At 60.8% G+C, this 26060-nt stretch overlaps 1 protein-coding gene across 3 annotated transcripts in view; it reads right to left on the minus strand.

The window, feature by feature from the left end:
* Positions 1 to 26060, minus strand: part of BEGAIN (brain enriched guanylate kinase associated) — a 44900-nt gene that overhangs the window by 8322 nt on the left and 10518 nt on the right. For 2 of the 3 annotated variants that reach the window (XM_022576076.2, XM_089908199.1), the window contains exons 2-3: positions 19717 to 19745; positions 3782 to 3871 (exon numbers count right to left, since the gene is read on the minus strand). In XM_022576076.2, coding sequence (XP_022431784.1) covers positions 3782 to 3871; positions 19717 to 19745 — 119 coding nt within the window. The remainder of the gene's footprint in view (positions 1 to 3781; positions 3872 to 19716; positions 19746 to 26060) is intronic. The other variant, XM_022576077.3, reaches the window with a different exon arrangement.

The following is a 26060-nucleotide window of genomic DNA, read 5'->3' on the forward strand; positions in this document are numbered from 1 at the left end:
GCCACACCCTAGACCAGGACTGTCTTCCCCAAATCGACTGTGTGGTCCCAGCAGGCTGTGTGACCTCTGGGCCAGGGAGAGGATGAGCCTGGATGCCCCACGTCCAGGTAGCATCCGCCACAGTGGCCAGCTAGCTGCACAGAGCATCAGACACTCAGAAAACCACTGGCCTGCTCATGTCTCCCTTCCTCCAGGAAGCCTTCCAGGGCCAGGCTTGGCTCTTGAGGCACTATTTTCCCCACAGACTGAGGGCTCCTCTGGGACCCCGGGCCGCCGAGTTCCCATGCTCAGGAAACAGAAACGGGATGATTCACCCTCTGAGCCATATGCCATCAATTCACATCAGCTACCGTTGGGCACAAGGCAGGAGGAACAGGTGTGGTGGCCACACCCAGGGGACTGGCCGTGAACTCCACCAGGGCAGGGGCCACACCCTCCTATCGGCAGCCACCCAGCTCCCAGAGAGCACCTAACCACGGGCTGACCTGAGGCACCTTTCCCCTGACTGGCTGAGCACGCAGAAGGGGCCAAGGGGGAAGGACTCACCTTTAATAGCCGGGAGGGCTGATTTCTGCAGGGAAGGGAGAGCGGCCCGGTGGGTGAGGGGCACCAGGGGAGTTCTGCTGGCTGTTAGCCACGAGTGAGGCTAAGGTTCAAGCTGCCGTTCAGTGCCCTGGGTGTGCGCTTTGCTCTGTCACCCCCTGCACTTTTCCCGTCACCCCCTACATTACAGTCACAACGAAGCCCAGAATGGTGCAGCCTGAAGGTGAACTCCATGGTGTCACGGGGTGGGCGGGGTCCCTGCCATCACACAGACCTGGCTGCTGGTCCCCGCCATGCACCCCCCAAGTCCACCTGCGACTGTCCCCATCTTGCCCTGGGGACACAAAGCCCTGGCTTCAGAGAGGTGTCCGGGTCGGAGTAGGGGCCCAACTGGGCTGTTTGCTGGAGGAAGCCCAACCCTCCTCAGGGGACCATTTGGAGCTAAGACCCTTTGGATGGTAACTTCTGGTGGGTTTGCTGTGGGCAAGCAGGAGGCTTCCTCCAGAGCCCAGGGTAGAGTGAGCTTCAGTCTCGGGCCCTGTCTGTAAACCACACGTGTTACCATAGGCGCACACCCAGAGAGCCCCGATTAAGCCTTCCTGGATTCCTGCCCAGGTCTACATTCTTAAAAATAAAAATAGGGCTTCCCTGGTGGCGCAGCAGTTGGGAGTCCACCTGCCGATGCAGGGGACACGGGTTCGTGCCCCGGTCCGGGAAGATCCCACATGCCGCGGAGCGGCTGGGCCCATGAGCCATGGCCGCTGCGCCTGCGCGTCCGGAGCCTGTGCTCCGCAACGGGAGAGGCCACAACAGTGAGAGGCCGCGTACCCCCCAAAAATAAATAAATAAATAAATAAATAAAAATAGAGTTGCCTACGTTTTGAGAACCTCAGAGAAGGGTGGGGTGGGTCCTCCCAAGAGTTGGTCCCCAAGGAAGATGCAGAGTGACAAGCAAGGAGGGAGACCAGTGGCAGAGTGCCTGCCCATGGCTGCCAAGCAGGCCCTGCCGCTTCCTCCAGGCAGCACGCCTGACTGATTCACTCCAAGCGCCCTGCAGCTACAGGTCCCAGACTGCCCCTGGCCCAGGCCTTTCTCCCCAGGGGGCTGGCGAGTTTCCTGGGGGCTCTCCCATGTCATCCCGGGCCCCCTGCACACACGGGGTCAGGCGTGGGAGTGGGGTGGCGGCCCCTGAAGTCAGTCATCCTGCAGGGGCTGCAGGTCACCCACAGCCCTCGGTCACAGGGTACAGGCGGGGTCTGCACCCTCGGGAAGAGGTGAGAGCACCCGTGGGGCCACCTGAGCCCCCGCCCTCCCCCACCTTGGTCACCCGCCTGCAGCCACAGCTCGGACCCTGCCGTCAAGACTGTCCACCCCTGATGTGACCCAGCCGTATCCCCCTACGATGCATCCACCCGTCACCCTCCTTCCTTCCTTTCCTGCCCTGTCCCGCCATTCCCTGCGCCTCACAGCACGAATGAGACAAACGTGGTCCCCGCCCCGCGGAGCTTATAGTCTCGAGGGTAGACAAACAGTGAACAAGGGAGCAGGTTCACCAACAAGGCACGTATAGGAGGAAAATATGACAGGGCTGTGAGGTGGGCTCCGAGCAGAGCCAGGACCCACCAGACGGGCATCTGAGCCGCAACCACCCCTCACGAGGCAGCCAGCTTCATCGAGCTGGCCCACCCCAGCCTCAGTTTACCCTTGGCCTCCGGATGGCCTTCCAGACATACTGGGCGGCTCTGTCCCACCACCCTTCAAGTACTGCTCTCACCTCCTGAGCCCCTCACACCCACCCACCCACCCCTCAGCCGCAGCGGGTCCAGCCCTGGGCTGGCACAGCCCCCAGCCCGCTTGCTGGAGGCACCTGGGCCCTGGCCCTGGACACGCCCCCCTGGTCCCTCAGTCACAGCAGCGCCAACCCCGGTGCCCCACCACGCCTTCCCCACCTCTGCCACTCCAGCTCCGTCCCCGAGGCTGATCCTCAGGGCCCTGGTTTACCCCTCGCCCCCTCCCCGCACATCTCAGGCCTAAGGTCCTCTGTGCCCAGCCACACACGAACCCCTCCCCAGCCTCCATCTGCAGCCCCGACCTCTCTCTAGGGCTCTACTGGCCTCCACGTCCAGCCGCCACCGGCCTCTCCTCCCAGAAGCCTCCAGGCACCTCACAGCCAGTGCGTCCAGTGCTGACTCTTCTCTGCCCCCTGTGCTCCCCAGCCCTGGGAAGGTCACAGCTACCAGCGGTCCCCAGTCAGACCCTGAGAGGCCGCGGTGACCCCTCTCACTGCCTGTGGCCACCCTTCACAGTCCTTCACCAAGTCCTGGCCATCAACTACTCCAGAGCTTTGGACATGTCCCCTCCCCTGCCTGGTCCAGGGAGGGCCCTGGGCTGGGCACCCTGAGGTCTTCAGTCACCTGTTTGGTACCACCATCCTTTCCTGCCTTTCCCTCCCAGGGCATTTGCCCGAGCCCTGCCTGACCTCAGCCTCAGTCTCCACATCTGTAAAACGGGGATGTGTGCACCCACACGCTGGAGCACCCACCCTCAGGGAGCAGGGCTGTCACCGTGGTCCCTGCACTCCCCGGATCATCAGAACCGCCAAGAGATGATGCTGGGGGCAGGCACCATGGGGGGAATGCTCAGTGCCTCTGCCTCCCACCTGGTGTGGAGTTGGCTCAGGGGGCCCCTCAACAGATGCACAGGGAGGGCCTGGAAATCCCTCATGCCCCACCCTCTGGATCAGGGTCACCCTCCCGGCTGGGGGGCTCGGGAAGCCCTGCTCACACTGCTGCCCGGGGGGGGGGGTCATCTCGCTTTGACCTGGGTCCTGGTGAATTGATCAGTATCTGGCCTAACCCGTCAGGGTGTGTGCTGGTGGGTGCGTGCTTCATGGTTCCCTCCTTGCCCGTGGGAAGCCCCTGGAAGGCTTCCCCACCTCACAGGGGAGAAAGATGAGCTCCCTCGGCGCAGAGTGGGACCCCGCCTGCCTCCCACCAGGAGCCCCTCTGGCTGCTCAGCAGAGGCCTGAGCCCGAGGACCGAGCCCGGGGCTGGTCTGTGGGGACACCGGGGCCTCGCCTCCAAGACCAGATGGCCGGGAAGCAATGGCGAGGGTGTGCTGGCAGCCGACACCCTCCCCCTCTCTGGGCCTTGTCGGGGGAGTTGATGCAGATGTGGGATGGACGTCTGGGGACAGACGCAGAAACACCGAGGAGCCGGGGAGACAACAGGTGTGTTACCTGTCCCAGAGCGAGGGTGAGGACCTGGCCAGCCGGCCCTGCAGGATGCGGGGTTGCCCGAGGCACGAGGGCACCCAGGGGCTGCGCAGCCTGTGGGTGAAGAGGACAGAGCTGCTCAGAACGGGGACCGGGGGCCACGCTGGGCCCGCCGTGGGCACGCAGTCACAGAGAGATGAGGGATCGTCCCCCACCGGCAGGAGAGCTCCTTGTCATCAGCAGGGTGGCAGGGTAGGAGCATAGGAGCTGGGGGGTAGGCACCTGCCAGCCCCGGCTGCCCGAGTGCATTGCTGGCACCGAGTCCCACCCCAGGCCTGCATCCCCATCTCAGCCTCAGAGGGAAGTCATGGCGGGCAGGCTCCCCCAGCTCCAGGTTTCTGTCCGGCTACTGCTCCTTCCTTGCAGGACCCATTGGTCAGAGAGCCTGGGAGGCAAGGAGGATGGAGGGCATGTGACCCCCGACCTCTGCTGACAGACACCAGTGGGGTATTCTGGAGGTTGTGGGACCTACTGGATGTTAGGGGTCCAGGACAGGACCCACTTCACCCCTCCTGGCACCCCTTCTCACTCACCCTGCCTGTGGCCTGTCTGGGCTGGGCGGGGGGTGGGACAGAGCGGGTGGATGACCCACCCCAGCCCCACGGTGCCACCCTGCTTGGGGGCAACGGGATGTACATCACAGCTTTAGGCACAAGTCGGCTTGGTCGCCCCCTTCCTGTAGTCTCTCCAGGGAGGGCTCCCGGTGGCCTGGCTGGCCCCGGAGCCAGAGCAGAAATCTGACGGGAGGACGCTGCCCCGGACATCAGGCGTCCAGACAAGGCTTAGAGACACGGGCGAGTGCATGTGTTCAGAGAAGGGGCGGCACAATCCCATTTACAAAATAACTGCGCACAGACGCCACACAAGGTAACGGAAGGGAAGGAATGTTAATGTTGTCTTGGGTGGGTGGTGGGATTCTGGGCAATTAAAACATTTTCTTTTATACTTTTCTGGATTTGTCATAGTTCCTACAGTGAGCATGAAAAATCCTCACTGGCGGTCCAGTGGTTAAGACTCCGTGATTCCACTGCAGGGGGCGCGGGTTTGATCCCCGGTCAGGGAACTAAGATCCCACATGCTGTGGGGTGCAGAAAAAAAAATTTACTAAGGATCAAATTTTGCCCCTCCCTCCAGAAAAGGTTGAAAGTGTTGATTTGATAGGCTGGGGGCGGGGGGGCGGGGGGACGGGTAGGGAAGCTCTCAGCCCTGGGCCGCGAGCTGCATGGCGATCGCCACTTCTGTAAGCCCCCATCTGCTCATCTGTGAAATGGGCTGCCCTTGGCCCTGGTCTCCTGGGCTGATCTGCAGGCTGGGCTGGGGGAGGGGTGGGGGGAGAGGCAGCGGCTTGATCTCCATTTGAACTGGACTTTGGAAGTCCAGGCCCAGGGTTCACTCTTGGCCAATGACCCCAATGCTGCTGAGTGAACGGAGAGGAGGGGCAGGACTGGCCCGTTCCCGTGGGAGTAGCCAGAGACCCAGTCTCCCCTTGGCGGCTCGGTTGAGTCCAGCAATCCCTGGGGGAGTCCCCGTCCCAGCCCTCGCCAGCCAGTCCCCACCCCAGAAGGCCCTTCCGCTGGGGACTCCTGGCAGGTGAGTTCTCAGAAGAGTAGAAGGGAGGCTGGGACCCTGGGAAACTGAGGCCCAGGGAAGGGGCGGGGCTTGCCTGGAAGCACAGAGAATGGGGGGCATGGCTGTGACTTGACCCAGACTCTGCCGCTGGTCACACACAAGGCATTTATCCCTGACAACCGCTCTTGTTCTGACGCAAATTCTCATTTCAGGCCTATGGCATGGGGAGCGCCTCTTCCTAGAGATGAGAAAACTGGGGCCCAGAGAGGTTAAGCAAGATCACACAGCAAGTCTGGGATGCGGCTGAAATCCCCCGATGCCTGTGATGCTGTGCTGGGCACGGGGAGGAAGGACATGTGCGCTCTGGGGCCCGGGGGCCATCCTTCCCTCCTCCGCGGTGTGAACAAGGTTCCTGGGGGCAGAGGTGCTCCCTGGTGGGCTGTGGTGATGGGGCGGGTGGGGCTGAAGGAGTGTCCGCCCTCCGGCTCCCAGGTACCAGGAGCCGGTCCCCGCGGCAGCCCCGTGGCCCTGCCTGTCTCCACACGCACTCTCCGTGCTCAGGCTCCGGCCCCCGTCATGCTCCAGTGACACCAAATTGCTTGCCATTCTTCACATGCTGCAGGCAGCTTCTCATCTTGGTGACTTTGTCGCTGTGTCCCCTCTGCCAGGATGGTACTCACTCCTTCCCGCTCAGGTTAACTCCTCCCCACCCAGGGCTCACTGGTGGGACCCTGACACCCATCCCGCCCCAGCCTGCCCGCCAGGGAGCGTCACTGGGGTTGAGCCTCTGTCCCGGGGCCCGGTCTCCTGCCCCGTGCCGGCCCCCAGTCCGGTCTCCGCCCTCCGCCAGATGGCAGGTCACGAAACCCAGCCAGACCACTCCCGCCTCTGGGCAAAATTCCCCAAGATTCCTCCCCGAAGCCCCCGTCCCCTCAGACGCCCCACAGCCCCCACCTCACCCCGCGCTGGCCCCCTTCCCCCGCGCTGGCTCCACGCTGTGCCCGAGTTACCCTGAGCCCCTTCCTCTCCACCTCAGGGCCTTTGTCCTCGCTGTCCTCTAGGCCAGGTACCCCCCCCCACCACCACCTCAGGTCCCTGCCGCCAGGGACAGCATTCCCTCCTCCACCCTCTCTCATTCCTGCGGGGACAAGGACCTGGGGACCTCCCCTGCCCTCTCCTGGGACCACCTCCCTCCTTCACCGACTCGTCCCGGTGCCCCGTGCTGTGTCCACGTGGAGCCAGAGACCAGCAACACGTGTTGCGTGAACGGCTGCAGAAACATCTCCGGGGCTGCAAGGTCCAGTGCATTTTTATATCCCCGGGGCCTACTCTGGGGTTGGATAAATGGGGGGGTAAGCCCCCCCAAGTCCTCCTTGCTCCCCTGAGGTGCTGGTGAGAGCACCCGGCCCCTCCCCCACTGGCCTCTCCCCTTCCCGCAGGGGCCGACACCCTGGAACTCATGGCACAGGGATTCGTGCCAGCTCCCAGTGTCAAGGGCAATGCCCAGCAGAGGCAGACACCATGGAACCACCCTCAGAGCTACCACTGACGGGCCACCTTGGCCAAGGTGAGCCCAGCCCTGGCCTGGGAGAAGGTCTTTGCCCCCAGAGCTGCTCAGGCCAGCTGGTCCTCTCCCAGCTGGGCCTCCAGCGGGCACCTTGGGACCACCGCATCAGACTCTTGGGATGCCCTGCGTGGGCCCGGGGGCGGGTCCCTGCAGAATAGCCTCCGTCCCTGTCCCATGTTGGCATCACCTCTGAGTCTCCCTGTAGAAGGTCTGGTGCCCCCATCCTTCCACAAAAGGAGCCAGAGACAACCCCTGCAGGGTCTCAGAGCCCCCTTGTCCCTGCCGAGGCCCCCCGTGCCCTGGCCTGTGCCCCCATGCTTGGTGGCCACCACTTTTCTGTGTCTCAGAACAAACAGTCTTTCTCTATTCCCCTTGAACTTGTTCACTGCCGCACCGATTCCATCCTGTGTCCCCAGTGGGAACCTACTGAGGACCCTTCTCGAGGGGCAGGTGGGCGTGAATTGTTAACCAACGCCCCCAGCACCTGCCGAGGGCCTGCCCTGCCCCAGGTGCCCACACATACCTACTCATCTAGTCTCAGGCCACCCTGTGAGGGAGGCGTGCACCACACCCATATGACAGACGAGTAAACTGAGGTTCATGGCAATGACGTCACACAGCCCTCCTGGGGTTCAACACTGGGCCAGCTGTTCTTCCCCTCACGTTGAGATGCCAGATTTTAGTGCAAATCGCAGCCCTTTACTCTTCCTTGAACCGTCTCCCACACATCATAAGCACAAAAAGGCACAGCCACGGTCTCCCTGTGAGGGTCGACCACGGCCAGCTTGACGGAGGCAGAGGCTGGAGTCTAAGAGGTGAGCCACCTGGCAGGGTCAAGGGCAGGGGCCTGGAGTCCCACAGGACAGCTCATCCCGCTTCCTGGTGGGCCGTGAGCGTCTCCTTGGAGGGAAACAGTTCTGGGCATCTGGCTGGCACTGGTCTGTGGCTCAGACACGCCTGCCCAGCCCCTGGGCAGCCCCTTGGCTGACTCTGCAGCAACTTCACCAGCAACGCCACGTGCACGGAGAAGGGGACTCTGGACACGCCAGGCCACTGTGCCACAGCGTGCAGGTGCGTGCGTGGGTGTGCGTGTGTACTGGGGGAGGGGACTGTCACAGGGCTGGCCTGGGGGCCCACAGCCAGGAGGGGTCACCCACTCAAGCCAGACAGGGGGTGACCTCAAACTCTACGCCTGCTCAGGCCCTGCTCTCTCCTGGTTTGCTGACCGAGGTCATCCAGTGGAACCAGTCCCTCTTCCCTCCTCGCGGCCCGGTGACACGGATGCTCCACTGCTCTCCTGCCCAGAGACAGGAGACGGGAGACGCTGCAGGGAACATCTCGCTTCCGCCTCATCTTATCAGGCGGCTGCAGCCCTGCTCCCGCCACCCCCTCCCCCCACGCCCATCAAGGCAGAACCACGTGCTGGGAGCTGGCAGCTCTGCAGCCTGGGAGCCCTCAGTGGGCGGGTGGACCCAGGGGTGCTCAGGGCCAGGACAAAGAAGAGCAACCTGGGCAAGTGGGTGTAGCAGCTGCAGAGTCACCGCCGGGCCTTTGCACATGCTGCCCCTCCTGCTGAGAACGCCCCCTCCCCTGTTCTTTAGTTCATTCTATCTACCTCCTCCAAGAAGCCCTCCCGGACCTCCCAAACCCCACTCTGGTTAGGGTCAGCTCTCCATAGACTCGGCGCCTGCACCTGTACAGATGGCAGGAAGTCACACGGCCGAGCTGACAGGCCTCCCTTTCTGCTCATCCGGCAGACTGACCCGGGAACCTTACCACACACCCCCTGTTCCGTTCCTTCACTTTCTCCTCTCTGCTCAACCTCCCAACGCCTCCTCCCGCATCGCCACTCACAGCTGATGACCTCGCTTCCTCTTCCACGGGAAAAAAGAAGCCACCCCTAGGGAACTTTCGCAGATGCCACCGCCAGGTCTCCCCACCTACCAGCATCTGCCCGCCTGTTACTATAGACAGCCCGCCAGGCAGCCCCTCCGCCCACTCCAGGCGCGGCTCCAGCTACCCTCCCCTCACTCCCAGACCACCAGTTTTCCCCTCTTTACTGGATCATTGTCTCCGGCACAAGAACACGGAGGTACGTTTGCCATACTGAGAACAACCCTCTGCTGGCCCTCCTGGACCTGTCCTCAATCTCTGCTCCAAGAAACGTTGCCTGTCCTTGCACCCAGCCTGCCAGGACCAATACCCAACCTGGCTCACGTCCCCTCCACGCGACTGAACCAGCTCTCGCCGGTCCCTGAGCTCAGTGCTCAGACGACCTGAGCCCTCAGCGGCCAACGGCACGGTCGACGCCTCCCTCCTCCTGCAAACACCATCCTCACCTGGCCGTCCTTCTCAGCCCCCTCTGCGGGTGGCCCTCCTCTCCCTGGCCTCCTAACCAGCAGGACCCAGGAATAGTGCCTCCAATCTCTCTTCTGCCCTGGGTACACTCACCCCATGGTGGCCCCAGCCACAAATACCATCGCTCCACTAAGGGCCCCCAAATTCGTGTCTCCCCGACTCCAGGCGTGCATGCCCCCTGCTGCCTCCGTCTCTGCTTGGATATCTCGCAGGCGGCACAGACCTGTGGGGCCCACTGCATCCCACTCCGCTCGCCCTCCCCAAATCCACAGCCTTCCCTCCCCAATCCCTGCCCCGACCCAGCAGGGCCAGCACTCCTCCCTGAGCCTGGAGGCACCCTTGACTCCTTTTCTCTTTCTAGCGCCGCCCAACTTCTCTCGCGCGGGATTGCTGCACAGCCTCCTAACTAGCTCCTGCCCTCACCCGCTCTCAGCCAGAGGGGTCCTGTCGAAGGCTAAGTCCAATCCACCCCCCATCTCCAAAGCTCCTACATCGCTTGGGTCAAACCCAACGTGTTCACGCTGATCACCTGATGGCAGGTGGCCTTCCCATTGCCCCCTGGACCTCACCTTCCAGCCGCATTCAGCACAGCCTTGCCTCAGGGCCTTTGCACGTGCTGTTCTTCTGCCTGGATCTGTCTCCCAGATACCCCACGGCTGCTCCTCTCCTCCTTCAGTCAACATTCAAACACAACTTTCTTGGCGAGGCCTTTCCTACACTCTGCAGGCATCCTCTCTCCCCGTTTCCCTGCCGGGCCTGTGTGTCCTTGGCCTCACCCCCTGGAGTGGCAGCTCCCCAGGACAGGGATTTCTGTCTGCCTCATTCCCTGCTGGGTCCTCAGACCCTGCAGCAGAGGCTGGCAACCAGGAGGGCCCAATAAACATTCGCTGAGTGAATGAAAACCACAGAGTGAATGCATTTTACAGATGAGCAAACTGGGGCTCAGAGGGAGAAAGCGCCCGCCCCCCCCCCCCCCAGGTCAACAGGCTGCAGGCTTCTTGACAATCAACCCGAATTCCCCTCCGCAGCTTCCAGTGCTTTGGGCTTTTCCTTGCCTCTGAGGTCAGTGGCTTTAGGGGGTTGGTTTTGTTTGTCTGGCTCTGCCAGAAGAAGTTGCTCTCTGATTTCCATAAGGGCTCAGCCCCCTGAAATGACCATGAGAGGGTGAAATGTGAATTCCAGGTCAATAATGAGTGTTCAGTGTAAGTACGTGCAAAACACGGCATGGAAGTACTTACGCTAAGTAAGCATCCAGCTGCTTATTGAGATCGGGGAGCCCGATAAAGTAGAGGATGCCCAGTGAAATTTATTTAAATTCGTTTAAATTTCACTGGCCATTCTGTACTTTATCTGGCAGCCCGAGTACGGAGACAGAGGTGACCCCATGGAGGAGGGCCTCCAGCACCGGCAGGAGAGGTCATCCCGTGCCCGTCATGAAGAAGGCCAGCCATCTGCGCGGGAAACACAGCTTGGGCAAAGGCCGGGAGATGAGTGTGGCCAGAGCCCAGGCCTGGGTCAGCTGGCAGGAGGCTGAGAGCGCCTGGCCCTGAGTGCGGGCCAAGTGTCCGGTCCCCTTGCTCGGGGCGCCGGGAGCCCGAGGGGAGCTCCACAGCGGAAAGGACTGGCGACAGGCTCCGGCCTGGGGCTGTCCCTCTGGTGGGTGAGTCGGGACAGGGAGTCCCAAGGAGGCTGCCTCAGGAGAGGTAGGGCCAGCCACACAGCGGGCCCCAGGAAGCCCCCAAGGCCCCCCTTTCTGGCTGTGTTGGGGCTCCTTGGGCACCCCCGCCTGGCCTCGTCTTTCCCAGCACCCAGCCCAGCACCGCTGCTCATCTACTCTCTTTCCTCACCCCCTAGACTGAGGGGGCCTGGAGGGTGGGACTGTGCACACGTTGGCCCTGGACCTCTCCCCTGCCCCAAGGCCACACCTGCTCTCTGCCCAGAATCCATGTTCAGGGGGCGTCCGCTGGGAGGACGGGTGGGTGGTGTGGTGCTACCGCTGGTGAGGCTCCCAGATGAAGCTCCCAGCGCCCGCCACGCTGCCCTGGAGCCCAGGTGAGAAAAGGCTGCCGTGCAACACTCTGATGATCAGGTTCATTACTGCCCACCACGGAGCCCACGCTGGCTTCATTCATGTGACCACCCCACCACAGACACGGGCACGCATTAACTGGACCGGCGGTGGGGCCTGCTTTCCAGAATTCTGGGGATCATAAAGGTAATCAGGGCTGTGGGAGGCTTGTTGATGACCCTGGAGCGCGGGGCATAGGGTGGCCTGCCCCATCCCGGCGCTCTCTACGTGCCCCTGGGCCCCTCCGGGATGCCTTTGGTCCCTGCTCCCTCTGCCCTCACTGCCCCACCTACCCCGCACCTCTCCACACCCACAGGAGACAGTCCTGGGGGCCAAACTGAGTCTGGAAGAAAAGCACACTGGCGTTATGATTATAGATTTTAGCAGCAGCTGGTGGTTGCAAGGCACTGGGGCCGAGGAAGGAGGCTGCTTTTCTGGGCCTCAGTTTCCCCATCAGTAACCAAAGCCCAAAGGACACCTGTGACCATCACCTCCTCTGGAAGCTTCCCCCGAGATCACCCCCATTCAATCACTCAATCACCCAGTGAGACCTACTGCGTGCCCTTGACAGTCCCCTCACTGAATCCTCACCTGAGGCCTGGCAGGGAGTGGGGAAGCTACCCATTGTACAGATGAAAGAATTGTGGCCTGGAGGGCCAGGGCCTTTCTCAAGGGCACCCAGCTAGTGAGCATGGGAGCCAGGATAGAACCCTCCCCGTGGCAGCCCCTCTGGCCAGGACACAGAGGCGCAACCCCCTGCCCTGGCAGGGCACCCCCCCATGCTGTCTGCCACGAGGGCTGAGGATCCCAGGATACCTGCTCCCGAGCACCCATCCCACAGACATCTCGTGCATCCCCGCCTGCCCCATCTCCATCCTTCCCATGTCAGGTAGCAGCACCTCCATTGCTCAAGAAAGACACCCAGGCCTTGTCCCCGACACCGGCGCCCTGATGGGCAATGCCTCCAGAGCCTCAGTGGGCCTGTCGAGGGATGCAGGCGATGCGGCAGCTCTCAGGCTGTCAGGAAGGTAGGGTGAGAGCGTGCAGGAGGGGGCCAGACATCTCAAACAGTCAGGGCTGGCTTTCTGCCCGTGGTTAATGGGGGTGAGGCAGAATGCTGAGAAACAGGTACACGGCACGTGCTTGCTCTGAAATACTCAGCCACCACCAGAACTGGTGATGTGCCCTCTCTGGGAAAAATGCAGTCTGGGGGCACAGCAGAGCCGGCCCGCTGCCCCCGACTCTGAAATGCTCTCGCAGTCCTAACTCAGTCTAGGTCTGCAGGTCACAGCCCGACACCCCCCCTCGCCAGGTGGTCCTCTCCTTCACGATGGGAATAATGCCATCTGCCCAATGGTTGAGGAAACAGGGTCTGGGAACAAATGAGACCATGTGACAGGCGGGCAGAAGGCTAACAGGGTGAAGCGGCCCACAGAGCGCCAGCCACGTGCCCAGCTCCACGTTCACGAGTTCATTCGCAAAACAACCTTCCAAGTTAGGTGCTATTATTATGATCTGCATTTTAGAGATGCAGAAACTGAGAATCAGAGAGGTTCAGAAACTTGCCCAGGTCCACACAGCCAGTAAGTGGCAGGTCTGGGATTCAAATCCAGGTAAGTCCACCTTCTTAACCACGTACTTCATCAGGGAGCCTTTGCAGAGGAGTGGGACTCAGATGGGCTGTGAGGACAGGAGACTTGGAAGGGCAGGGCAGAAGAACGTAAGAGAGAACAGTCCATGTGGAGGGTCTCTTTATAATGCCCTGACTCCCAAAGGGAGAAATCAAAGTGAGGCAGTCATTCACAGCTTAGTAAGAATTAGCGCATAAGACTTCCTCTGCTAGAATCATGTTTAGAAATGAGGCAGAGTCGGGAGGAGCAGCTGGGTCCAGGGCTCAGGTGGCCACACAGAGGGGCGCTGGGTGCCACACAAGAGCTTTGGGTTTTCTGAAGGGTCAGTGGGGGCCCGGGGGCCTCGGAGGTGCATCCTCACTCTGGGCTTTGGGAAGGGTGCGGGTGTGGCCCTCGGGAGGGAACACTGGAAGGGGCGAGTGGGCTGCAAATTTTGGCCCAGACACAGAGGCCTCCTCCCACTCGGCAGTGTCCAGCTGCTCCGGGAGGCTGTGGCTGTCCTGACCCTGGAGACCTAGACAAGCCCCTTTCCGCCTCTGGCCTCTGTTTCCCCAAACCCCTTCGGCTCCGTGATCCCTCCTGGCTGGCAGGGGCAGGAGGCCGAGAGCCCGAGAACGGCAGAGCTCAGCTGCCAGGTGAGATTCCCCCCTGCCCGCGGGCCTTTGCCCACGTCGGACCCCCTGCCGGGAATGCCCTCCCCCCACTCCTCCTTATCTCCGTCCAAGCATCTCCCTCTCAGGAAGGCTCCCCTACATGCTGCTGAGGCCAGATCCCTCCGGTGGAGGTTCTCACACCTCTGAGGGCCTCTCACAGGGTGATTTTTTTTAAAAACCACTACTCCCTGAGGGGGTGGGGGGCAAAAGTGTCCCCAACACTCCCCTTCCTGGGAGGCAGAGTGGAGGCCCCCCTCTCGGGCATCATGAAGTGTGGGGAATAGCTGTTCCCCATCCTCCTTCCTCACTGTGCACCACACTTTGGTCTCATTCCAGAGCATTTACTGAGCATCTACTACGTGACAGCTCTAAGTGCTGGGGGTCAGCAGTCAGTTGCTGTTCTTGGCGGGGAGGCGGAGGTAAATAAGATAAATAAATAAGACAAATTGAGAGTCAGGTGGGGATGAGGAAGATGGAAAATCAAGGCAGGGAGGAGGAGGAGGCTGGGGGAGGGGCTATAATTGTACATGGAATGAGTGGTTAGGAGCCCCACCCTGACCAGGGATGACATTTGAGAACGATGTGAAAGGAGGGGAGGCAGGGAGTCACGTGGATATCTGGGGACGAACATTCCAGGCAGAAGGAAAGGCACCTGCAAAGGCCCTGGGGCAGGAGCCTGTCTGATGGGCCTGAGGAGCGGCATCGAGGCCTGGTGGTTAGAGGGGGTGGGCAGGGAGAGCCTCTGGAAATGAGGTCAGTGCGATTTGGCATCTCTGGGGCGACCTCCTGGGCGTCAGCCTGGCACTTGGCATAGTGTCTCGGCACAGCGAGTGGCGTCTGGTATAGGCAGCCCTGCAACACGCGTGGGTGACACGAATGAATCAAGAGTATGGGCCTGAGCGTTTGGCGTCTGCGTGAAAAAAAGCACACAGAAAACCCACAAAACCCAAAAAAACAAAAAAAAGCCAAAAATCAAAAAACCCCCAAACCCCCACGAAAGCCAAAAAAACCCAAAACAAAAAACTAAACAAACAAAAAAAACCCCAAATTAAAAAGCCCACAAAACCCAAAAAGCAAAAAAAAAAAACCCAAAACAAGGAAAACCAAAAATATTTAAAAAACAAAAAACGAAAAAATTAAAAACACAAAAAAACCACAAAACCCCCCCAAACAAAAAAAAGCCAAAAAACAAACAAACCCCAAACTCCCACAAACCCAAAAAACACAAACCCAAAAAAACACAACAAAAAACCCAAACAAAAAAACGAAAAAATTAAAAAACACAAAACCCAAAACCCAAAAAAACTCCAAAAACCAAAAACAAATTTTAAAACAGAAAACCCAGAAAACCAGAAAACAAAAAAAGCCAAAGAACCAAAAAAATTTTTTTAACCCAAAAAACAAAAAAAATCCCCAAAACCAATAAAAGAAAAACCCAAAGTAAAAAACCACAAAACCCCAAAAAGCAAAAAAAACACATAAACACAAAACGAAAAACCAAAACCAAACCAACCAACCAAACAACAACAGCAACCAAAACCCACAAAGAACGACGACCAAGAGGAGCCTGACCTCAAAACCATACGCGAAAATCACTTTCAATAGCTTCATGACGTCAGAAGGGTTTCTTAAACAAGACACAAAAAGCTTTCATCAAAAAGTAAAAGCCTGAAAGATTCAAGAGAAATTCAACGGAATTAAAATCAACGGAATTAAAATCCTCTGTTCATCAGAGGACCATTGAAAGAGTGAGAAGCAAGCAACCAGCGGGAGGTGCATTTGCCACACGTGTGACTGACAAGGGCTCTCTGAAGAGCTCCAAATCAATAGGACAAGCGATGGAAAAACACACAGAAGTCACAAACGAGGAAGCCCAAATGGGCAGTAATCCAGGGCCGTGCAATTAACGCTACCGCTACCGGAGGAGCAGCTCCCCCGCCTGTGGCCTGAGGGAGCCCAGTGAGGGGAGGCTGCGGAGACACAGGGAGTCCCAGTGCCGCGGGGAGGGCGTGGCCTCATCTCCTAAAGCTGGCGGTGGGCGTGCCCTGTGCCCCAGCAGTGCCGCCCCGAGGTACCCCAGGAAGGCTGCACGAGCTCCCCAGCACCTGGACAGGCACGGTCACAGCAGTTTCATTCACAATGGTCCAGGCTGGAAGCCGCCCGTCCGGATGGCCATCACTGAACAAAGAGGTAACTTCACTCATAAATGCCGTTCCCCAAGACAGCCAGCAATGGGCAGTTCCACGCACTCTAAGGACGCCTCTCGAAAACATGATGTTTTAGTGGAAAAAAAAAAAAAAGCCAACCTGAAAGCACAGGCGAATAGACACCATGTATGTGAAGTTCCAGACCGGGCAAAACAAAACGATGTCAGTTAGGGATGCTCTCAGGCGGCCAAATCGGGAAGAAAACAAGCAACCACTTTATCACAAAAGCCAGGATCCTGAAGACTTCCGGGGGAGGAGGAGGGGGCTGTGACTGGGGAAGGGTCTCGATGGGGGCTGATCCCTGGGAAGTGGGCAGCATTCAACTTGTTGACCTGGGTGGCGGTCGTCCTAAAGTTAACCTCTAAAGGCACAGATGTTTACTTTTCTAGATGCCTCTCACAGCTCACAACTTTGAACAATTATATTGTGGGGGGAGGGGTGGACTTGGAACAGGAATAGCTCTGGGTTTCCTAGGCACCTTCTGTGTCCCAGGTGCCATGTGAGGCGACTGACCCACTTTGCTCTATGACAGAGGAGAGAACTGAGGCTCCCACAGAGGAAATGGCTTGCCAAAAGGCATGCAGCAAAGCGGCCACGGCGGTTGTTAAGACAGGCGGAGCCGGGGCGGACAAGGCAGAGGAGGGGATTAACTTGGGATTAGCGGTGCAGCGGCTCCGCGTGCCGACAGCCAGCCGGGACTCGCTAATATCCGCAAATATTTGAGTGTCACAGGAGGGGTTTTTCAAGCAGTCAGAGGCAGGAGAGCTGGGTGAGCGAGGGGCAGGGGGCATGCATCAGGCCAGAGCAGAGGCGGCCAGATCTGGGGCTGGAGAAATGGACCCGTGCTCTGCTCGCAGGGGCTTCCTTATGGGGCGGAGAGGACAGAGGACACCCCACCGACCGCCACTCCCCACCCCTCACCGGTCTCCCTGAACACAGCCTTGTTTCCTCAGGCCCCCAGGACTCTGCACCTCTAGGAAGGCTCGTCCTATCTGTCCTCCTTGCAAACTCCTATTCATTCTTTAAGCCTTGGCTCAAGTGTCGCTGCTTCCAGGAAGCCCTCTCTGATTCCCCAGGCTAGTGTCTCCAACCTGGGATCCCTGGGGGCCTGTGTTTTGGGCCTGGGTCCTTGTTCTGGAGGGCTGACCTGTCTCAGCACCAGCGCAGGACCTGGTACACAGAGGGGGAATGAGCCCATCTGGGGGTGAGGGATAGGAGAGTCACAAAAGCCACAGAGAAAAGTGACAAGGAGGATAACTAGTCTGTCATGTGGACAAGAAGGTGGGTGGAAGGGCATTCTGAGCAGAGACAACAGCATGAGAGGCATGAAAGGCAGAGAGGCGTGAAGGTGAAGCTAGTTCGGGACTCAGAAGTGGGGCTGCAGCGTGGGGTGGGTGGTGAGGAGAGAGGCTCAGGCAGAGGGAGCCCCAGCTGGGTACCTGCTCACGAAGGGAGCCACTGAGGGTCACAGGACATAGTCCTTGTGGTTCAGGCACTGCGGGTGGGTGGGTGTGTTGTGTGACAAGTGTTGGACGGGGCAAAGGGCCTGCCCTCTCGGAGCTCAGTTCAGATTCCTAGGCCCAGCCTGCGATGCGGGCCCCAGGACAGGAGGAAGGACCCCGGCACAGAGCCATCCTGCTGGACAGCCAAGACCCCTTCACTTGGACCACAAATGAATCTTCTCCCGCCTGGGAACCCAGAGTTGTGCAGGTCGGATGCCCCACAGTGAACCTCTACCTGGACCCCTGCTGTGGGCCAGGTCCCAGGTGAGGCCCGTCAGACCCCAGTATCTCAGGTCGTCCTCCCAACAGCCCTGCAAGGTGGGGGTGCTCAGGATACCCACTTTACAGATGAGGAAACTGAGCCCCAGAGAGGGTCAGGACTTTGCCAGAAGACCCTGTGACCTACACCATGGGAGGCCATGCTGACCAGCTTCCCCTACATCCCTTGGGGCCTCTTGGTCCTGGACCCCCGACACTAAATGCAGGGCAGAACCCTACAGGGGCAGCCCCAGTACTGGCTGGGAAGAAATAGTCTGGAAAGGCCCTCGAGGTCGCTCTGAAACTACTAATAGGGTGAGAGGGAGAGGAGAGCAGGATGCTCCCCAATTCTGGGAGGCTATGCTGTGTCCTGGCCACACGGGACCCCCAATCCCACCAGCTTCTGAGCTCTGCTTCCCATGCCTCAGTGCAGCCAAGAAGCCTGGGCCCTGGCCACTGCGACCAACCTTCAGGATTCCACTCAGGGAAGCCCTCAGCCCACCCAACAAAGAGATGCTCGTGGCCCTCAGCAGCTGAGACAGTGGATCTGCCCACCCGGCTCACTTGTCCACCTGTGTTCCAGCCAGGCTGGGCCATGTCTCTGTCCCTACTGCTCACAAGCTCCAGGCTGGGCATGGAGAGAGAGGGAAAGAGAACCAGAGAGGGGCCCCCCACCAGGCTGGCCTCAAGGTGCCCCATGAATGCTACCTTCTTTTCAAGTCCTAGCTACGTAGTGATGCCTCCTCCACAGACAGCCCCATCCAGTAGGGGTACTGGTGAGATGATAGCCGATGGGGGTATAGAGGAGGGTCCTGGCATGAGGTCAGAGGCCTGAGCTCATCTATGTGGCCAGAGGCAGAGCTGCTGCCATCTGGGCCTCATCAGCCCCACCTGGACCTTGACCATGATAAGGTGGGCCTGGCTGATGGACGTTTGGTTTTGTGTCTGAGCTCCTACGACCTAAGAGACTGGACTCCTCCTCCCAGCCCAAGACAAATGGGTTCTGGTCCTGTGGGACCCACAAGGGAGGACTGCACTCCAGCTCAGCGGCCAGAAGATGGCCCTGCTCTCATGTCCAGTCTGGGGCCTCCGTGTGGGCCCACCTGTCCCCAGGGTCCCCCTGGGCATTCCCGAGTGACTCATCCACAGCACTGAGGGTCACTTGGGAAGGCCCCAGGGCCCTATCCCCTAGACCGTGGGACCTGCACTGGAACAAGCTGGGCTCTGCTGGGTCCCTGCCCCTTGGGGAATGGGTGCACCTGCTACCGAGCTGCCTCCCCAGGGATGCTGATCCTGGCCTTGGGAGGGGGGAAGAGGGGGAAGGAGGAGGCCAAGAGACCCTCCAGGCCCCGCGGATCTTCCTGAAACCCAGCAGCCAGAGCTGGGCCTCGGTTCAGCTTCCGGAAGGAAGACACAGGAGGGGTGATCCCAAAGTGGGGGTCAGGGTGCCCAAGGGAAGTTGTGAATATTCAAATCGACTGATCCTGGGCCAGCCGAGAAGGGCGCCCAGTGGAGTCCTTAAGGCTCAAAGTTTAGCACCTGGAGGGAGGCCGAGGGAGACTCTCCCCAGACGCCCTCTCGGGATTCCCCTAAAATGGCTCCAAGACGCGACTGCCTGGCCCGCCGGGAGGACCCCATCCCCCACCCCTGCCCCCACAAGGTGGAAACTTAAAAACTCAGAACAGGCAACTGTCAGCTGGGGGATGGGAGACCGGCCGGCGCGGGGGACTGATGCCTAACGGCAGGAGCAGGGTCCCGGGGGACAATCCAGAGTCCAGGGCAGGGCCCGGGGTACCGCGTAAACCCGCGCGCGCGCCGTCCCGGCCCTGGTTGGCGCGCTCCCACCCGCAGCCGCATCGGCCCCGGCCCGGCCGGGGACCCCCCGCGCGGCGCTCCCCGCGGTCTAGTCGCGCGCGCGCGCCCGCACACACACGCACCACACACACGCATACCGGCCCGGGCCAGCCCCGCCGGGCGGCCGCGGGCCGTAGATGCGCTCGGGCAAAGCCCTCTCCCGTCGCCCTCCCTAGCGCCCCATCCCCGACCCCGGCCCCGAGAGCCGCGGCACGGAAGACGCTCCACTCACCTGAGTTTTTCCATGTCTGCGGCAGAGGCCTGCGAGAAACCAAACGAGAGGGTCAGCAGGCAGGAGGCGTGCGCTCCGCGGCCGCGCCGGGCGGAGCTGGGCACCGCGGGCACAGGCGGGCGCGGCGGCGGGTCACCCCCGCGCGGCTCGGTTGTTGCAAAGTCCGGCCCGCGCGCCCCCAGCCCACACTCATTGGCCGCAGTCCCTGGGACTCAATGGGTGCGCGGGGCCTCGGCCGAGTAACAGGTGAGCCCGCCCGGGCCGCCGCGCACCGAGTTACGCCCCCCGGGGAGAGGAAGGGGCTGGCCCGGGGACTCGGGACCGCGCTGACCGGGGCGACCCCAGTCTCGCCTGCCTGCAAAAGAGGGGACCCGGCCTGGCTGCGTTAACTCTCCGGCGGCCGCGGTCCCCGCTGCACCCCCCCCCACGCCCCACCCCGCCCGTTAACCCTTCCAGCCCCGCGCTCCCTCCCGGAGGAAGCCAAGCCCTGAATTGCAGAATCTCCGAGTCGGAGAATGTTCAAATCGGGCAATTGGGGGCCATATGGAAGTGCAGAACCTGACACGCACACGATCCGAGGGTGCTAGCAGTCGGGACCTCAGACTCCTCAATCAGGGACCCTGCTGCCCTCAGCTCCTGGGGTCCGGGCCTGGCTCGCCCCTCCGGGCCCAAGGGATTAACCCTTGCGCGCCCTGTTCGCCAGCGGGGCTCCCTGCCGGGCTTGCGCAGACCCGCCCGCGCGCGGCTCGGAGACCCTCCCCGCCCAGCCCGGCGCAGCCGGGAAGCCCCTCCGAGGGCCGGACAGGGGGCCCACCGGCTGCCGTTAACCCTGCGGGCGCCGGCGAACAACCCGGACCGCTTGCGGCCCGGGCGGGATCGCACTTCCTGCGCGAAGCGGGGGGCGCGGGGAGGGCTCTCCATCGCCCGGGAGAGGCCGCTCCCGGGGGCTTTTCCCCGTCCTTCCGTGCCATGGCCGGCATTAAAGGGGGACGGGGGGCTGAGCCCAGGGACCACGCGACACACCTGGGAAGACTGATGGCTGCCCATCCCGGCCCCTCGCGCCAGGAGCCGCCGCCGCGTCCGCCGGGAGCGCGCTCCGCTCCGGTCGGGGCCCCACGCCGCCTCCCCACCGCCCCGCCGGGCGAGGGCGCAGCCCGGCAGCCAGCGCCGAGCTGGAAGGCCCGACCGGGGGCCCTCCGCCAGGCTCGGCCACCAATTCCCCGGGTGCTGGTCGGGCCCTCCCGAGACTCCCCTGGCCTCAGTTTCCTCACCTGCGAGCTGGGCTTGGGGGCAGGGGGAGCCAGACAAGGCGCTCTGCTGCCCTTCTGCATCGCGGACTGCGGAGGGGCTGGGGTGCGGGAAGGAATTCCAGAGGAAAGGATCCCCGAGGCGTCTGGACTGGCGGCCAGACACAATCCCCGACGCTCTAAAAGTTGTCGGAGACCACAAGCCCAGACCCCTCTATATACCCTCCTCCCCCAAGACAAAGAGCTGGCCTATTGGCCAGCATCTCCCCGACGCCCCCTATGTACCCAGGCCCACCTTTCCCAGGTTCCCATCACCGCGCTCAGCACACTAGATCCCAGCATACAGCAGGCGCTCAATAAACACGGATAATGCATGCTTGAATCCTACACCTCTCTGGCGTGTCTTTCCTGCCTCTTCCCTTCTGGCTGTGAGTTCCAGGCAGGAGCCCTGTCCCTTCACCAGGGCACCCCCAGCACCCAGCAGGCCTGGCCTCCACCCCGCCAACGCAGGGTGGGAGGAGCTCTGCGTTGCGAGGGTCAGCCCCAAGCCCCAAAGTCCAAGTGTTCCATCATCCACCCACGATGTCTCGCTCATTCATTAGCTCTGGGCTTGGTTCTTGCGGTTCGGAGGCGGCAGCAAATGAGGCGAGCCCTGCCCTCAGGGGCTAATGGTTGAGAAATGAAACCGCGGCTCGCCTCCCGGGAGTGTCCACTCACAGCAGAACGGCAGAGATAATGACACCAACCCCCAGCAGCCCTGCGTTCACCGCACTGTCCGGCTCTTCCTCAGGGAAGCAGTCACTCCCATTTTACACATAAGGAGGGCGAAGCTCAGAGACAGAGCCCAGCTGGGCCTGGACCCCATTCCTCAGAGACCTTTCCCACCCAAAGCCTGGGGACACCCCTCAGACGTCTCCAGTTGCCTCAGTCACTCACAGTGAATGACCTGCCAGGGAGTTTGTCTAAAATTAATAAGAATGTATTAAAATTTAATTATAAAAATCTCGCATTTATTATTTATATTGAATGTTTCAGCTCTTCTAAAAGCCCTGTCTGGGAATTTCTTCCCCAAGGAGGGACTCTAGGAGAGGCTCCTGGTGGCAGGGGGTAGGGTGGGTGGGAGGGGCAGAAGGCTGACAGGGAATGGGAGGGGGTCCAGCCCCAGCACCTCAGCAGCCCCTGCCTTCACTGTGCTAATCCAGACCCTGAAGCCTGGCTCTGATCCTACCACGCAGTCTCCCCAGACCCAGTGCCTGTGTGGTCACCACCGCCCTCACCCTTAAAGGCCGCTTCCTCCAGTCAGCCCTCCATGATGGAGGCCCAGCGGAGTAGTTGGGTTTGGCCTCCACACCAGTTCTGTACTCCCCGGGGCAGGGCCTGTGTCTTGCCCAGCTGTGTCCCGGGGCTAGCCCAGCACCTCACCCAGGGGGTGGGAGTTGTGCGTGAAGCTCTGGGTGTATGTGCAAGGAGCAGTCACAGCTGTACGTGGCTGGCCCCGTGCGGAGGGGCTATGCCTTGGCAATGGTCTTGGTGTTGGGGCCAGAGAGCCACATTTGAGTCTTGACTTTGCAAATCATTATCACAGGGTTTGGGGACATTCCTGAGATGCCCCCCTTTTGGATGAGGAAACCTGGGCCAGAGCATGAAGTGGCTTGCCCTGAGTCACCTGAGGTTAGCTGAGGCCTGCCTGTTGGGCTGGGTGGAGGAGAATGGGGGCACTGCGTGGGTCTCAGACCAGAGGTAGTGCCTCCATTATAGGAGGGGGGCCGGGGCTGGTGGAGACCATGACTATGAGGGACCTTGAGATGTCTAGGGTCCCCAGTGTGAAATGATGGGGCAGGAAACACCCTCAAGGTCCCATCTGGCCCCTCCAGGGACCACAGGCAAGTGGGGTCCCAGTGCTCTCCTGATACAGGTAGGAACACAGGCTGGCACTCTGGGTGCCCTCAGAGGGAGAGTTCATCCCTGCCCTGGGCGCTGTCCCTCTGGTTCACCCCATACTCACAGCCCCACGCCTATTCCTGCGACACACCTGTGACATTGTCACTGTCTGTCCTAAACTCTCCTCTTGTCTCTTCTAGGTGGTCCAGCCCAGTGGCCATCTTTATTTCACACAAGCCTCACACAAGCCCCACTTGTTGGCTAAACTGGACCATAACATGCATCCCTGCCTCAGCCCACCTGCTACGTCTTCCTCCATGCCTTTGCTGGTGCTGGCCCCTGCCGCCCTGAATGCTCACCCTCCTTCACCGCGAGCCATATTCTGAGCTCCCTGCCGACCACCACAGCCCCACCACCTCCCTCCTTTCCCTATTCCCTGAGAGACTTTGAGCTTCCCGAGGGCCAGAGACAGGCCCCTCCATCCTTTAGTTGCCTGCTGTATAGCCAGCGCAGCCTTTGGCCCTGTTAAGGAAATCAATCCTATTTAATCCCCATCGTGACTTGCGAGGTGGGTCTTACAACCCCTATTTTACAGATGCAAGAACAGAGGCTCCAGGAGGCAAAGCCCTGCAGGCTGGGTGCAGAAGCGCGGAGGGTTGGGGCCAGCCTCCCGAGCTGCCATCCTCCCGGTGGCGCCTGGGCACGTGGCTGATGCACGTAGTAGGCGCTCCCAAGGGCAATGGAGGGAGGCGACTCTGCGTCACAAGTCAAGCCTCAACGAGGGGTCGGTAAATACTGACTGGGTCCGGCCTAACCCTCTGACCACACCCCCACCACCTGCCCTTCACTTGGCACACATTGGCCACACTGGCCACTTTGCTGGTCCCAAGCTCAACCAGCTCACTCCTGCCTCAGGGCCTTTGCACTTCCTTCCCTCTGCCTGGATCTTTCCTTCTCTGACTACCCACCTAAAGTAGCTCCTCTCTCCCACCGAATGATTTCTCATCACGCCCTGTCCCTTTGGACGCATCCTCCGTGTCCATTTGCCTGCCCCTGCCCCTGCACTACAAGAGACACCCCTGACGGCAGGGCCCCTCTGCTTCAGCCACGGTGTCTCCATCACTAGGGCCTGTTGCAGAGGCCTCTGACGAGCAGTTGGTGACGCCTGAATGAATGCAATTGCTCTTAATCCCCAGCCAGTGGCATCTGCTCTCCACCTCGAGCAGCCTCTGGTCTGCTCTCACAGTCCCTGTCACTCACCCGTCGTCCCATCCCCTCCCCCAAGCCCACCCCCACGTTGGGGGCACCTGAGCCCGCTTGGTACCCAGCACACACACACCTGCACAGAGCCCTGCCCAGGGAACCCCTCTGCTGATGGGGGTCAGTTCCACACTGGCCCCCACGAGCAGATGTGTGAATCCTCTACTGGACCTCTACTGGACCATCTGGCCCGGGTGTGTTGCTGCCCTTTCCCACCCAAATCTTGTGGTGCCTGGAAACTGTCGCGAGAAGGAAAGCGGGTCCAGGTCAGGGAGGGGTCTGCTGGGCGCTGAGGCCTCCCCTCTGCCTCCGACTCACCCTGTGACCCTGGGCGAGTCCCTGCCTTCCCTCAGGGCCTGTGATGGGTCCCCTGGGCCCTCCTTAGATCTACTCTGAGCTCCAGCTTCCTTGGTTTCTTCCTGACCCTGTTCCCTCACCCTCTTCTCAAGGGGAGGAAACGAGACGAAGAGTACAGAGGGCAGAGATGGGGGGGGACCAAATCCCAGACGTGGCCCAGGCAGTGGCCACCCACCTCCCACTGACGGAGACTTGGGCTTCCTATGCAGCAAAACCCTCAACCTCTCCGAGCTCAATCCCTCATCTAGGGAGGATGGAAAATCTTCAAAGGACGTTGTGAGTGACACGGTGGCCACGTATGCGTATGGGCCTGTCTTGGGGATAGGGCTGGTGAAGGGCTGCAGCCACTCCTGAGCCAGACTTTAGACGTCATCACTCAGGGTGGACCCTCTGCTAAGAGGTTTTACATCACTCCTTGCCTTCTTGCATTCATTCAACAGACATTCACTGTGTGCCCTGTTCTAGGGGACGCAGCAGTGAACAGACTAAACTAGAGGACCTTCTCTGCTCTCACGGTGCTGAGATTCCCACGGCGGGGAGGCAGATTAGCCGGGGCATCAGTGCAGTGCCTGTCCTGCCCTGAGTTCAGGAAGCGTCCGGTCACCAGTGGGGAGCAGAGGTTGAGTTGGGGGCCCCTCGGGCTGCTGTGCGGAGGACGCACTGAGGGGTGAGGGCAGGGCCTGAGGAGCCCAGCTGCAGGCACCTATACAAATCCAGTGGGGACCAGGGTGGAGGCGGGAGAGGCACTCAGATGCGCTGACAGACTAGAGGAGGGGGTGGAAGGAAAAATCGCCAAAGATGAGGCCATGGGTTTTGGCCTGAGCAGCTTGAAGGGGACTGGGGAGAAGCTCAGGATTCGGGTCCAGACATCCCAGCAGGGATACGGACAAGAGGGTGGGGACTTGGGTTTGGAGTTCAGAGGAGGGTCCAGGAGATGTGAATCTGGGAGCGGCCAGCATGGAGACAGCAATTAGGCTCCGAAACTGGATGAGGTCGCCAAGGGAGTGAGCGTAGATGGGCAAGAGGAGGGGCTCTGCCAGGCGAGGGTTCAGAGAGGGGGCGGGGCCAGCCCAGGGCACCGAGGAGGGGCAGGCGGGGAGGTAGGAGGGGAGAGGCGGTGTCACAGACTGTGTCATGGGTGAGAAGCCAGCCTCGGGTCCCTCAGCATCCCCCGCAGGGCTCGCTGCGCTGGGTACACAGTGGGTCATCCCAATACCTTAGTCGGAATACCAAGGTGAGCACAGGTGGACGGGAAAGGGGCGAGCGCTGGCCCAAGGTCACTCAGCAAGTTGGGGACTTGAACCCGTACCTTGGCTTGGGGCTGTCCCCAGATGGGGCCAAGAATGTCCTTCCCCTGGGGATTCTGGAGGACCTCGCTGCGGGCTGAGAGGTGCCCCGTCCCATCCCCCCGGCCGAGCCCCAAGCTTCTCTGCGTGGCCTGGGCAGGGCCTCGGGTTCCCAGCCGTGCGCCGGTACAGGGACTAGGCCCGCGGCAGCAAACTGGCCTGCTGAGCTAAATCTGGCCCACCGGCATGTTGTATTTGGCCTGCGAGAGGGTTTTAATTTTTTTTTTTTTAAACGTTTGAGCCAACATTTAAA

Source organism: Delphinapterus leucas, chromosome 2 (assembly GCF_059928025.1).
Source record: "Delphinapterus leucas isolate spDelLeu-1000000601 "Yukka" chromosome 2, BTC_Dleu_Yukka2, whole genome shotgun sequence".
NCBI lineage: Eukaryota > Metazoa > Chordata > Mammalia > Artiodactyla > Monodontidae > Delphinapterus > Delphinapterus leucas.